The sequence below is a fragment of the Pan troglodytes genome, chromosome 1 (genome assembly GCF_028858775.2).
Source record: "Pan troglodytes isolate AG18354 chromosome 1, NHGRI_mPanTro3-v2.0_pri, whole genome shotgun sequence".
Classification (NCBI taxonomy): domain Eukaryota; kingdom Metazoa; phylum Chordata; class Mammalia; order Primates; family Hominidae; genus Pan; species Pan troglodytes.
Genome location: NC_072398.2, coordinates 160,804,434 through 160,819,917, shown reverse-complemented (window position 1 = coordinate 160,819,917; position 15,484 = coordinate 160,804,434). Strand labels below are relative to the sequence as shown.

Below are 15,484 nucleotides of genomic sequence, written 5' to 3'. Positions count from 1 at the left end.
GGAACTGTTTTAAAGAAAACAAAGAACAAAAATTCTAGGGTCCCGTCATCAGAGATTCTGATTCATTAGTGTCCCAGAATCAGTATTTTTTTTTTCTTAATGTTTCTCAAGGGATTCTAAAACGTACCCATATTTGGGAAACAGTGCTATGGCAAGGCTTTTAAAGTAAATACATTCCAGCGTTCTTAGAATTTAGTTCTAGGGGGTAACTAGAACTAAATTTTACTCTAGTAATAGTAATAATACTAATACTAATGATAATCTAGTTAGAGTAAGTCATAAATATGTCTGCTTCTATTATCATATCAAGCTTGCTGTTAAAGACAAAACCTAATTAATCTTTCTTTATCTGTACATAATTACTGCTCAATTAATATTTAGTGAATTCAATTTAGAAAAAAGGAACCTCTTGGTTTTTTAACAAATATTTCAAATTATGAATTATAACCAAATACAAACACAATTTCTATTCATTTGATATTTAAACTTACCTACTAATATCATTGTTGCTTAGGTCAAGCCTTTCCAAGGACTGTAGTAGTATAATTTCATCTGGAACAGATTTTAACTTGTTATCCCTCAGGTCTAGGACAAGAATTGAATTCAGATGTTTAAGATGTTCTGCCTCTAACATTTCAATCTGGTTTTCACCTACGTGCAATTCCTACAAAATCAAAGATGAGTTATGTGCATCTCTGTATTCAATTTTATAGTAGATAATGAAAATAAAATTGTAGGTACTCTTAATTTCAAGTGATTGAAAAACACATAGAAAAAATGCAACTTTATAAATATCAAGATGTTTAAATTTTCAATTATATTTAGGCTATCTTTCAGCTAAAGAAGAATGGCAAATGAGAAAATTTTTTGGCAATTTAAAAATAATTAAACGTTGAATCTGGCAGAAACATCAAGTTTATAAAACCAAAGTAGGCTGGGTGCAGTGGCTCACGCCTGTAATCCCAGCTCTTTGGGAGGCTGAGGCAGGCAGATCACAAGTTCAGGAGTTTGAGACCAGCCTGGCCAACATGGTGAAACCCCGTCTCTACTAAAAATACAAAAAATTAGCCAGGCGTGGTGGCGCGTGCCTGTAGTCCCAGCTACTCAGGAGGCTGCGGCAGGAGAATCGCTTGAACCCAGGAGGCGGAGGTTGCAGTGAGCAGAGATCACACCATTGCACTCTAGCCTGGATGACAGACCAAGAATCCATCTCAAAAAAAAAAAAAAAAAAAAACCAAAGTAGAGAAATAATTTAGTAGTTACATTTAAATAATAAAAATATAAATCCAAAAACTACTTGCAAAACAAAGTAATATCAGTTTTTTAAAGTTATTGATATTATGCAGTTGGTCCTTGAACAACAAGGGTTTAAACTGTGAGGGTCCACTTTTATATAAATTTTTTTCAGAAAATATATTGAAATTTTATTTGGAGATTTGTGACAATTTGAAAACACTTGCAAACCAACTGTGTAGCCTAAAAACATTTTAAAAATTAAAAAAAGTTACATATGTCATGAATGCATTTAATATATGTAGATACTAGTTTATCACTGACTACCACAAAATATATACAAATCTATTATAAAAAGTTAAAATTTATCAAAACTTACATACAACTTACAGAGAAATGTAAACAAATGTGAAGATGCAGTCATAACTACATAAAACTAGGCCAGGCACAGTGGCTCACGCCTGTAATCCCAGCACTCTGGGAGGTGGAGACAGGCGGATCACCTGAGGTCAGGAGTTCGAGACCAGCCTGGCCAACATGGCGAAACCCCATCTATATTAAAAATACAGAAATTAGCTGGGCGTGGTGGTGGGCACCTGTAATCCCAGCTACTCGGGAGGCTGAAGCAGGAGAATCACTTGAACTCGTGAGGCGGAGGTTGCAGTCAGCTGAGATTGCAACACTGCACTCCAGCCTGGATGACAGAGCGAGACTCTGCCTCAAAAAAAATAAATAAATCAAAGATTCTGCCTCAAAAAAAGAAAAATCATAACTACATAAAATTAACTGTAGTACACACTGTACTACTATAATAATTTTGTTGCCACTTCTTGTTGGTACTGTGGTGAGCCTGTGTTGTGAGTATCCACTTAAAACCTGTATGAAGCTAATCATTTCCAGGTGAGCAGTTCAGCTCTCCAGTAAATTGCATGTCACAGTAAAAAATGATCTCTTGCAGTTCTCATATGTTTCTCATACTGTTTAGTGCAAAACCATAAATTTCAAATAACATCATGGGACTAATAGGAAGTGCCACTAGTGATGCTGAAAGTTCTCCCAAGAAGCAGAGAAAAGTCATGACATTACAAGAAAAGTTGAATTGCTTGACATATACCATAGATTTAAGTTGCTCACCATTTCAGACAGATGATTCATCTTGTAAGCAGATGATATAAACTTATGGTATCAATACAGCATGGTACTATAAACACAGTTGATCCTTGAATGACAATGGGTTTTAGGTTTGAACTGCACAGGTCCACTTATATGTGGATTTCCTTCCACCTCTGCCATCTCTGAGACAGCAAGACCAACCCCTTCTCTTCCTCCTCCTCAGCCTACTCAACACGAGGACAATGAAGATGAAGACCTTTATGATGACTGACTTCCATTTAATTAATAGTAAACACATTTTCTCTTCCTTATGATTTTCTTAATAAGATTATTTTCTCTAGCTTACTTTATTGTAAGAACATAGTACATAATACATATGGCATACAAATTATATGTTAACCAATTGTTTATGTTATTGGTAAGGCTTCTGGTCAACAGGAGACTACTACTAGTTAAGTTTTTGGGGAGTCAAAAGCTACACACAGATTTTCAACTCCATGGGGGTCAATGCCTATAACCTTTGCATTGTTCAAGGATCAACTGTAATCAGTTTGTCACTTAACATTTTCATTAGTGATTATTTTATATACTGATTTGCCATTAATAGAAACTATAATTACCAGATGGAAAATTATTCTTATTAAAGGAAAACTTTTTCAGTTCATTTTATATATCATCGCTCTGTTTAAAATAAACTCTTTTAACAGTAGAGCTTAAAGGTATATATAAAAAAGGCAAATCATGGCAAATTTACAAGACAGCATTAATTCTACACACTTAAAGCCAAAAGAATGTAATTCATTTCAAACATACTTGATTATGATTAGGTAAAGGTGAGAGGTGACACTTTATAGAATTAAGTACATAATCCTGGTTGGTATTCCAGGTCTCCTACTTACAATTTTAACCTCTTTATCTACTACTTCTCCAGTTATGAACTACTTGTCAGATGAAATGGACAAATCTCTATTTTTTAAATTATTTCTTTTAAAAAACGTATTACTAAAAATACCACTAATGTAAGTAATCATATTAAAATTCTGAAAAGTATTAACATAGGAAAAACACAGTACTTATAACTAATACACACTCCCAATGTAAAACAAGATTAGCTCCTTTAAAAATGCATTTTAATAATTAACTTTTGGAAAATATAGTTATTTAATAATCAACTAAATAGTACCTTCAATAGACTACAAGAAGGAAATTCTGGTAGAAAACGTAATTTATTCCTCCGCAAATAAAGCAATTCTAGTGATTCCATGCCAGCCAATTCAGGAGGTATAGTTTCCAAGAGATTTGAATTACAATCCAAATGCTTCAACCCTGTAATATATATTTGGTAAAAAACAAAAATAGAGAAAAAAAATTTAGTTTCTGATCGTATACAACTTTAAAGAATGTGTAAGAAATCGCTATGAGGACTTATGAACCTGTGCCATATAATCAAGAATATTCAAACACCACTGAATTAAATAAATGTAAATTTTTCTACATTTAATTATAATTAAAGAGAAATAGTAACATAAAAATTATTACTTAGGCCAGTTGTGCTGTAATGCCAGCACTTTGGGAGGCCCAAGGTGGGCGGATCACTTGAGTTCTGGAGTTCAAGACCAGCCTGGGCAACATATAGTGAAACATCGTCTCTACTAAAAATTAAAAAAAAATTAGCTGGGCATGGTGGTGCATGCCTGTAGTCCCAGCTACTTGGGAGGTTGAGGCAGGAAGAATGCTTGAGCCTGGGAGATCGAGGCTGCACTGAGCTATGATCACGTCATTGCACCCCAGCCTGGGCAATTTAACAACAGTCCCGGTCATTTTTGTAATACATTTAAAAATAAAGTTCTGGTACTCTGTTAAAGTACAACTAAATGTACTCTGTGTAACAGCTTAAAAGTATCATTGTCATGGCTGAGAAATGAAAGCATCTGGTCATTAATAACATTGGATATTAGAAAAATTACTATAAACTCAAATGTATTTTTAAGTTGATTTATCAACTTAAGTTGAGATGTTCCTATCTCTCAAGATATTTCCACTCAATTTATGAAAAAAGTCCATGCTGCTTATGTCTTCATTCTAGATATATTTTACATTTAGCTGCTCTTTATAATATCCTTATTGAAAAAAATGACAAATACAGCAAAATCCTAACTATTGGTATCCCAGGTAAAGACTCCCCTAAAATGTCAATTTGATTTAGGGCAGATTTAACTTATTTTAAAATGTTTAAAACAATTTTAAACAACAAATAACCATTAATCTAAAGCAAAACAACACAACTTTAGAAATTTACCTCAAAACTATCTGCAATTGAATGCAGGCAATCATTTCTATGACTTGCCAAACAAAAGGGAGGTTTTTAAAATTGAAGAAGGCTTACAAATGATCAGAAAAAAAAAAGGCTAACCATCAACCAAGAAATAGTAACAAAATAACAGTTTTTTTATTAATTTATTTTATTTTATTTTTTGAGCGAGAGAGAAGAGGTCTCACTATGTTGCCCAGGCTTGAGTGTAGTGGATATTCAAAGGGGCAATCCCACTATTGATCAGATGGGAGTTTTGACCTGCTCTGTTTCTGACCTGGGTTGGTTCACCCCGCCTTAGGCAACCTGGTGGTCCCCCACTATGGGAGGTCACCATGATGATGCTGAACTTATGTGGATACCCGACTGGCATAGCGCACTACAGCCCAGAACTCCCTGGGCTCAAGCGATCCTCCTGCCTCAGCCACCTGGGTAACTGGGACTACAGACACATGCCACAGTGCCTGGTAATAACAGTTTCTTTAAACAAACAAACAAAAAAATCACTAATGATTTTAGACTCTTAAGAATTTTATATTGAAGTATACTAATTTAAAAGGTACTAAAAGGTACCTTGACTTTTTTAATCCCTTAATGTTAGTTCTACAATACTTCAGATATTATGGTTTGATGGCAAACTTTAACAGAACCAGTAAATTTTGACATTTTGGTTTTTTTAAAAAAGATTGACAACCTGGGACCTCAGACAAAACAAGACTTATTTCTCGACATTATTACTTATGGACCATGAGGAGGCTACAGCTATAATACAACTACATATCATAGGTAGATTCACCAGTAAGAGGGGACTAACCTCTTTATGAATGTTGAATGAATGAATGAAAGACAGTATAGCTTAGGTATATAATCCTACTACAACGAATAATCATATTTTCTTCTTTTTCATATGCCTAAGTATCTTTATGATGGTATTTCTTTAGACAGTTGATACATAATAATGGTCTGGAGAAAATCTGACTAGTTGCTATTGTTTGCATTTACCACTATAAAAATCTACTACTTTAGTTCTCTGTAACTATATTAAAAATTACTTTCTAAATGTAAGTTGCACCAACTTCAAATTTATGTATTATGTAAAACAGAAAATATTTACTTTTCATTCTATTTATTTCTGCTGGCAAACTCTTCAGTTCATTACTAGAAAGATTGAGTCGCACCAGACTGGACAGAGAAGAAAAACTAGCAGGAACCGTTGTAAGATGATTGTTTGAAAGATCCTTTAAAAAGAGAAAGACAAAATAAATGAATAAACAAGTAAAAAAATAAATAAATAATGCCCTAAAAAGGATTTCAAATTTTTGAAGGAATTACAACATAAAAGAGACTACTTAAGATGTGATAAGTTGTGTAACCCTCATTCACTGAAAACTTCACAGATCATCATTCATTTCAAGATTGATTTTCAATATCTACAGGCCCACTATATGTTCATCAATGGTAGTAGACAGGATATAAATGAATTCTAACTTCAAAAATATTTTACATAACCGATTCTGTTAAAACTAAGTCATGCCATATTATGCATCATATTTTCAATGCAAAAATTCATGTATTCATCCAATATTTATGAAGTGCCTAAGAAGAATTAGGCATATTATTAATAAACTGTCATGTGAAATGAAAAACATCTTTGCAAGAAAGAAAAATTCCTGAGAAAAGGAAAAATGAAGCTGAAAAAAACGGCCATTCAAATTTTTGAGGAAAAAAAAAATTTTCTATTGGTTCTTCTGCTGACCTCAGAAAGTCAGATCTGACTGGTACCAGAAGTCTACCCTCTACTCTTCATTCACTCAAGATTGCTTAATTAATCGCTATACCTCAATGTTTCTTTAAATGATTATGTTTGCTTTTTCTTTAAATAGTTTTAAGAGAACTTTTTTTTGAAACTCCCTTTAAAAGACGTTGTTATGAATCAGGTAATTTTTATAACACTCAAATTAGGTGTAAATTGCTCCACTACATAACAGCAAAGTGTTAAGTAGTGTCAATGGCAACAATGAATAAGATTTTCATTTAATATAACATTAAACAACCTAACACTAAACAATTCATTAAATCTAACAGTAACATTTTGTAACTCTGAAGAAACCAAGAAGATAGAAAAAGGTAAAAATACTGGATCAAATCTTTTTTTAAAAACATACTGTTATAATTATTTTATAACAATATATTATCATAATCTACAACATGTAACATAACATATTCTACAACTCTAATACTAAAAACTCTAAGAATCAAAAGATTGCTAATAAATAAATATTTTGTAATATCAAAAGTTACTAACACTAAATGCAATGTGGTATCCTGCACTGGACTCTGAAACAAAAACAAGGACATTAGTGGAAAAACTGGGAAAATCTAAATAACGTCTGCAGTTTAATTAGTATTGTACCAATGTGAACATCTGAGTGTTCCTGTGGTTATATCAATATTAACATTAAAGAAAGTTGGATGTAGGGTATATGAGAACTCTTTTACTATATTTGCTTTCCTATAAACCTAAAATTATTCTAAAATAAAAAGCCTAAAATAAAAAGTTACTAACAAAAAACTTAATTCAGAAATTGTCAAAGCATTTTTAAAAACCCAAATAATTCTAATAAACCCCCTTGTAAATTCTACATAAAATTACTAATAATTACTGCAGTTAGTAATTGTTAGATATAAAACATAAATACACTATATAAATTAATCCATATTTATGCCAAGTCATTCCTTTAACAAATAATTAGTTGCATTGTGCTAAGCAGTTTTTATATAAGTTTAAGAAATATTACTAGTTTAAATTATAGGTGTTTAATCTGTTTTAATATATTGTTGCTCACATTTATGATGTATTTGATACTGAGTCTGTAGAACACAATTCTGAAATGAAACATTCTTTCATTATATAAATGAGTCTCTGGGAACATGTGGGTGGATAGTAGAAATTTTATTTATTTTAAATTTTCCTTTCAGCTCTCAACTCCAAATGGACTCTTTTAAATCAACTGCTACCTTTTACCACCAATTTTTATAAGAAAATCTGATGGCTTCCTCCTTTGCCATTCATTTTATCTACCTATGCCTTTTACTTATTTCCCATTTGATCATATGGAAAGACAAGAAGACACTGAAGGAATGGTTGAGAAGAGTATATATTTTGACTTTTAAACTCTAGAGCAAATGAGGGAAATATCAAGGAGGATGTACACACAGCAAAAATAGAAAAGGAGTAATTTCTTCCTCTAATGAAAAGCAAGCTAAAATGACAGGAGTTTTCCAAAACATGTAAGAGGGAAAAGAATAACAATGCAATATGAATTAACTATGTGGAGTAGATATTATATATTAGTACCTTCGATTTAATACAGCTAAAGTCTTTCAGATGGTATAGCCTACAGTGGAATCTTATTCCTTTGGTGGTAAAATGGAAAAAAAAAAAGAGATGGATACACTTTGGAGTCAAATTGACTTATACTCAAATTCTAATTTTGTTACTTGTTAGTTGTGTTACTTTTGACAAATTTTCTTTTCTCTGTCTCTTTCTTTCTTCCTTTCTCTCTCTTTCTTTTTCTTTCCTCTCTCTCTCTCTCTTTTTGAGACAGGGTCTCCTGTCACCCATGCTGGAATGCAGTGGCTCAATCATGGCTCACTAAAGCCTCAACCTCCCTGACTCAGGCAACTTCCCTGCCTCAGCCTTCTGAGTAGCTGAGACTTACAGGCACGTGCCACCACACCTGGATAATTTTTGTATTCTTTGTAGAGACAGGTTTTTTTGCCATGTTTTCCAGGCTGGTCTCGAACTCCTGGGCTCAAAAAATCCACCCACCTTGGCTTCCCAAAGTGACAGAATTACAGGCACGAACTACCACACCTAGCTCCAAATTTCCTTTTTATCAGCCTTACTTTCTTATTGTATTAGGGGATATTACATTGCCATATGTAATGCTCAAAGATAAATGTCTATTGTTTTTATTATTCTTAATAATACGACTAGGCTAGCAGTGGCTCATGCCCGTAATGCCAGAACTTTGGGAGGCTGAGGAGGGTGGATCATTTGAGGTCAGGAGTTCAAGATCAGTCTGGCCAACATGGTGAAACCCCGTCTCTACTAAAAATACAAAAATTAGCCGGGCAGTAAAGGTGCATGCCTGTAATCCCAGCTACTTGGGAGGCTGAGGCAGGAGAATTGCTTGAACCTGGGAGGTGGAGGTTGCAGTGAGCGAGATCGCGCCACTGCACTCCAGTCTGGGTGACAGGGTAAGACCATGTCCCCCCCAAAATAAAATAATAATAAAAATATGACTAAAATAATATTTGTATTGCTTTACAGTTATCTCTATTTAAGGTAAGTGAAACAATAGAATTAAAATTTTGCCAGGAAGTGTGGCCATTCTGAAAAGTAGAGAAGACAGACCTTCAATGAATTACCTGGACATTTGGAAGGCAGAAGGGCCACAGGTAATATAAAGAAGGAAATGGAAATGGGCATAGAAAAGAGAATTGGTATATGCTAAAGACAACTTTCCTCTATTCTGCTATGCTGTAAAGCCTCTGAATAACAAAGTAATCTTCATTGCACCTTTCCCAAACTCTTCCTAAATTAAAACTTAAAGTTGATTTCATAATATAGGAAAACCAAATTTACAGTGACAAATTTAGCTATCTTATTGAAATGCACATTTCTGATAATCTAATCACAAAATCAGCTGTCCATGTTCCCACAGTTTCAATCATCTATCTTAATTTCTCAGCCTGATGAAAAATCCCACCAGCCCCAAATTGTACAAAAATTGGAAAATCAGAACTTACTAAATCTTCTAAATTGGAAAGTTGTTCAAATCCCTCTGATATGCAGGTTAATTCATTATGCTGGAGATACAGGCACTTCAGGTTTCTTAGGTTTGTAATTTCTTCAGGGAGTATTTTCAGTTTATTATGGCTATTGGTTGATAAAATAAATGATGAATAATTTAGCGGCAATACAATAAATATTTATCAAAGACATTTCTTGCTAACCAATGACACTGGACTCATAAAAATCAAATATAGTTACTAACTTTAAGTACTTATCAAAATTCATATCCAAAAATATGTACTCATTAAAATAATAGTAATCTAAAGTAACTACATTGGGGTTTCAAAGAAAAATAACAAAGAAATAAAGGCTTTTAGCCAAACATAAATAATTTGTGATGTTTTGATTGCATGCTTATAATCAACTCTTGATTTGACATGCAATGTGACAGGACACACTAGACGCTTAATTTGTTATACTGTGATACGCTTTGGTTGTGTCCCCACACAAATTTCATCTTGAATTGTACTCCCATAATTCCCACATGTTGTGGGAGGAACCCGGTGGGAGATAGTATGAATCATGGGAGCGGTTTCCCCCATACTGTTCTCGTGGTAGTGAATAAGTCTCATGAGTTCTGATGGTTTTATCAGGGGTTTCCAATTTTGCATCTTCCTCATTTTTCTCCTGCTGCTGCCATGTAAGAAGTGCCTTTTGCCTCCCACCATGATTCTGAGGCCTCCTCAGCCATGTGGAACTGTAAGTCCAATTAAACCTCTTTTTCTTCCCAGTCTCGGGTATGTCTTTATCAGCAGCATGAAAACAGACTAATACATACTATAACTGACTTTCAGAATTTTGACAAAACTATATGCACACATATACCACAATGGAGTTACATCTTATATGTTTGGTTTTAAGGCAAAAATAGCTATTTCTGTTTGAGGACCTAGGATGTGAAGTTGAATGTAATATGGAATTCCACTCTTCTTCATACTTGGTCTTTTCAGTTAAGCCCTTCTGTAGAGATATTCAGTGTAATGGTTTAGAAGTCCCAAATCATGGAGGATGATACACTCCATGATAATTAAGAGATGACTGAACTAGTTCCCAGGTTTATCACAACTTAAATACTCACTTACGAATTCCATGCTATTTTCATGCCATATACAGTTACTTTACAAATAACGGGGAAAATGGGAAATACAAGGTGCTTACAATAACCCTAAATTACAGTAAAATAAAACTAGTTGGGACAAAAAAAGTCAAAAGATGTCTTCTAAAACAAGAACCAATAATATTGTTAAGTCGGTTACTGTTATTGGTTACCTAGCTGAAATCTTTGCACACTTGATAGGGATCTAACTGGGGAGAGATATAATTTTAGCTATAGATTTCCTCCATCTCCTTTTCTTAGCTAATTACTCCATCCTAAGATTCATACTTTTTTTAAACTTCTTCACTGAGAACACACCTACATACTCTTAAGTATAGAATCTAAAGCTTAAGCCATGTCACTCAACACTTACTGCTTCCTCTCTTCCTCTCAACAATCCCCACTCTTGTCTTTACAGGCCACGTCTATGCCTTTGACTTGTAAGGGGAAGATACTGTGATGGAGTTCTAAATAATTAGCACCTTTTTATGTATATATATTTTCATTGGCCAAGGGTAATTTTATGTTTTCCACCAAATAAGGAGTGTTACTGGGAGGGACTATTTTCCCTCAAACCAGTTAGCTTATCTCCAGAAAACAAACTTGACTATATTACATTACATAGATCTGTAACCGTATCTATTTTATAAGCCACAGTTTTTCAAACTATGCTTTAAGTTCCTGAACCATTTTTTTCTACTCCAAAATAAGACCTCTTTAAATCTCCTTTCCCATAGCCTATGTCTATATAACAAACAAAGGCAAAGATATTCTTTCTTAAAAGTCTGGGTATGTATCAGAGAGCAAAGAGAGTTAGCTACAATCTTTGCCACTGAACATCCCATGTACCAGTATGTCCATGACAGTTACAAAAATATATCTGTAGAATCCCAGGAGTCCTTAGAGAAGTTTAAAAATGACTACTAATAAAAACTATGAAGTATTTCATTTATGAAAGAATTGTTTTACATTTCTTCCTTATTGTTTAGATATTTTTAGAATATCAAGGTAACTTAAAAGTTGAGACATCAACAAAGAGGTTTACTACAATAACAAACCACTAAGAATTGTTTTATAAAAAAAAAATTTAAGCATTTAAAAAAAATCAACTAGCCTTGCATTTGTAAAATCAGAAATGATGGGGGTAATGCTAAAACAAAGAAAAAAACATACAAACTAAGAATTAAAGCTTTAAAAAACTTAAAATTCTTATTCTGCTTTAACTACTTTCTGAGATAATTCAAAGATATTTTTAATGTTGAGAAAATTTAAAGAATATTAGATTTAAACCATTATAAGGGCAATAATATAAGTAAATAAGCTTAATTTTTACCTGACATTAAGTTTCTGAAGATTTTCTAGCTCTCTTATAGCAGAAGGAAGGGATGTCAACTGATTATCATGTATCTAAAAGTTTTTAAAAGACAAAGTCAATATTCTTAGTCTTATCATTAACAATATATAAGCTTTGCCAGTGTACAAAACTATTAGTCAGTAATCTCCTGTTCCTCAAATTCAATGGCAACTAGTTGAACTACTGTTCAACATACTTGTTCTGTATGTAGAACAGTTTGAAGATGACCAAACGGCTGTTCAGAAATCATGAAGTAAGGCCAGGTGCAGTGGCTCACACCTGTAATCCCAGCACTTTGGGAGGCCGAAGAAGGCAAATTGCTTGTACCCAGGAGTTTGAGACTAGCCTAGGCAAATTAGTGAGACCTTGTCTCTACAAAAAAAAAAAAAATTCTTATTAGTCAGGCGTAGTGGCGCACACCTGTAGCCCCATCTACTCAGGAGGCTGAGGTGGGAAGATCGCTTGAGCCTAGGAGGTCAAGGCTGCAGTGAGCCCACATTGTGCCACTGCACTCCAGCCTGGGCTACAGAGTGAGGCCCTGTCTCAAAAAACAGAAGAGAAGAGAAGTCATGAAGTGTTAAGTCATCCACTTTAAATACTATACTAAGAAAAATTTCAACTCGTTAGTAGAGTTTCAATTTCAAAGAAGAGATGAGGGGGTTAGAAACTAAAAACAGCTCTCTGATGATATGATTTATATCAATATATACAAAAATTATATGAGAAAAGAGAAAGGGACTTTTCTCATGTTCTCACAGAATCAGTTTTTAAGGTAGAAAGAACCTTAGAGTAAGCCAATCCATTCATTTTACAAATGAAGAAAATAAAAAGTTCCCTAAAAATTGATCTATTTAGATTCTACTTTTCAGCACATGAATTGGAGGACTTTTTATGTTGATAAGTAAAGTATACTAGATTGTGAAGCCTGCAGATTATGAAATATACTCCTTGTGCTTCACTTTACCACAGGACATGGCAACAAAGGACTAAAAAGAATCCCTGAATAAAAACACAAAAAAATTAAGTTCAATAATTTAACTCAATGAGGTTGAAGGCAAGTAATATATATACATATAGACTTGCTTTAATATCTAGAATAATAATGATAAAAATTGTAACAATAGGCCAGGTGCAGTAGCTCATGCCTGTAATCCCAGCACTTGGGAGGCTGAGGCAGGAGGAGAGTTTGAGGACAGGAGTTCAAGACCAGTCTGGGAAACATAGTGAGACCCTCATCTCTACACACACACAAAAAAATAGCCAGGTGTGGTGGCATGCACCTATAGCCCCAGCTACTTGGGAGACTGAGGCAGGAGAATTGCTGGAGTCCATAAGTTCAAGGCTGCCGTGAGCCATGATCACTCCACTATTTTGCCTGTGCAAAATAGTAATAAGAAAAAAAAGATGAGCAGAAATAACCACTTGTTGAATATTGATTCTGTTTGTATTCATTAACTTATTTAATTCTACAAACAAAATTTTTAAATAGGTAATAGTATCAGTCTTGGTTTATAGATGTGGAGACTAAGGCACAGAGAGGTAACTGTCCCCAGGTCACACAGCCATTAATAGCAGAAGTCAGAATTAGAAACTTGGTGTTCTGATCCTGCACTTTTAACCATTATGCTATGCCTAGAATGATAATTTACTATCTGTCCTTGCATTACCAACTCAACATGAAAGGTTTTCTGCTACCAAAGCCTAAATTTAGCTTTAGAGTCTCTTCAATTAATAATCCATATTTATAGTCAGTCAACTTACATCAAGAACAGTCAGTGCAGGCAAGAGTCGTAGGTCATCTGTAAGTGACTGAAGTTTATTGTTTGATATTATTAGTTTGGTCAAATCTGTCTGCTCCCACCATCTTTCAGTAGCACCAAACGAAAGATTCTGATTAGCTTCCTCAGGGATATCCACATTTATTCTCCAGACACACTGCGGCACTAGTTCCATCAGCACCACACCAGGGGAAAAAAAAAAAAAAAAAGATGAAAACCAGAACTAGATACTAAGTGACATGCTTTTATAATAGCCATTCCATTTATCTATTGAAAAACATTTTCTAAAACAAAAAATAAGTTAAATAGCAATAAATATAACTAGAGTGAAAGTTGATTTTATTTAAAAAGGCTATATATCAATAATATGTCCTCTACACATTAGCTCTCACTTTAACCTTCATTCAACTATATTTACTAGGCTTACATATACTGAATAGCACATACAATGCACAGCACATTGTGGTAAATATGTACGACAAAGAATGCATTCTACCATCAGGCTAACAGATTAACAGAGAAGGCATGGAAATCAACATGTATATGTAATAACTTTTATAACAGAAGTATATACTAAGGATCAGAAAGAACTAGTAATAATGGCTAACACTTATAAATACTTCTAACATACTAATTCACTTAAACCTTGGAACAATTCTGCAAAGTAGGTGTTATTATTCCCATCGGATGGATGAGAAAAATAGAGCACAAAGAAAATGTATAATTTGGCCAGGGTTATAAAGCTAGACAAGTACCACAGATGTGATTCAATGCCTGGCAGTGCTATATTGTCTTGCTTTCTATTAACATTTGGGAGAAATATCTGACTTTGGTAGCTACTCTTTATTTTATCTGACATACAATTTTATTTCTTATGGCACCATACAACACTGTGTTATGCTATTGCAGCAAGTGATGACAGCTGTATAGAAAATAAGACTGTACAAATTGAGCAGGGATAACTTGAAGCTCCAGAAGGTAGAATGCTGTAGTGTTGTAGCAAAACTATTTTAAATAGAGTCCTTCACTGCTCGTTAAAAGTAGAACTACATTTAGGGATGATGTAGAACTTCAAGCTGGTATTAATCAAGGCAAAAATTGGTTATACCTTGCTGCCACAGACTATCATTTCAAAACCATCAGAGACTAAATGAAAAGGTATAGTCAAAGTTTCAGATTCAGGACACTTAAGTGCAGTTTTGGATGATTAATCAGATAAAATGGGGTTACAGAAGCAAAGCCAAGCCCCTGAAAGGCATGAGACTTATACTCACTGAAAAAATGAGCTAGCCAGTTGTAGTGGCTCAGGGCTATAATCCCTGCACTTTGGGAGGCTAAGGTGGGAGGATCACTTGAGGCCATGAGTTTGAGACCAGCCTAGGCATCAAAGAAAAACCGTATCTCTTAAAAAAAAAAAAATCAGCTGGTGTGATGGCACACACCTGTAGTCCTACTACTTGGGAGCCTGAGGCAGGAGGATTGCCGGAGCACAGGACTTTGAAGTTCAGTAAGTAACTGTGATCACGTCATAGAACTCCAGCCTGGGAAACAGAGTGAGACCCCGTCTCTAAAAAAAAAAAAAAAAAAAAAAAAAAAAAAAAAAAAAAAACTTAAAAAAAGAAAAAGAAAAAAACTGAGCTATCTACATTCATATTAAAATAAATTATAAGGTCCCTCTCTTACTCCTTATGTCTGATTAGGTATTCTCTGCTTCTCTACTCTTCTACCACTGATTCTC

At 34.0% G+C, this 15,484-nt stretch overlaps 1 protein-coding gene across 1 annotated transcript in view; it reads right to left on the bottom strand.

The window, feature by feature from the left end:
• LRRC40 (leucine rich repeat containing 40) overlaps positions 1-15,484 on the bottom strand; it is a 61,267-nt gene that overhangs the window by 30,437 nt on the left and 15,346 nt on the right. The window contains exons 2-7 of the mRNA XM_513483.8: positions 13,730-13,911; positions 11,948-12,021; positions 9,473-9,602; positions 5,772-5,895; positions 3,530-3,672; positions 492-664 (exon numbers count right to left, since the gene is read on the bottom strand). Of these exons, the coding sequence (XP_513483.2) occupies positions 492-664; positions 3,530-3,672; positions 5,772-5,895; positions 9,473-9,602; positions 11,948-12,021; positions 13,730-13,911 (826 nt within the window). The remainder of the gene's footprint in view (positions 1-491; positions 665-3,529; positions 3,673-5,771; positions 5,896-9,472; positions 9,603-11,947; positions 12,022-13,729; positions 13,912-15,484) is intronic.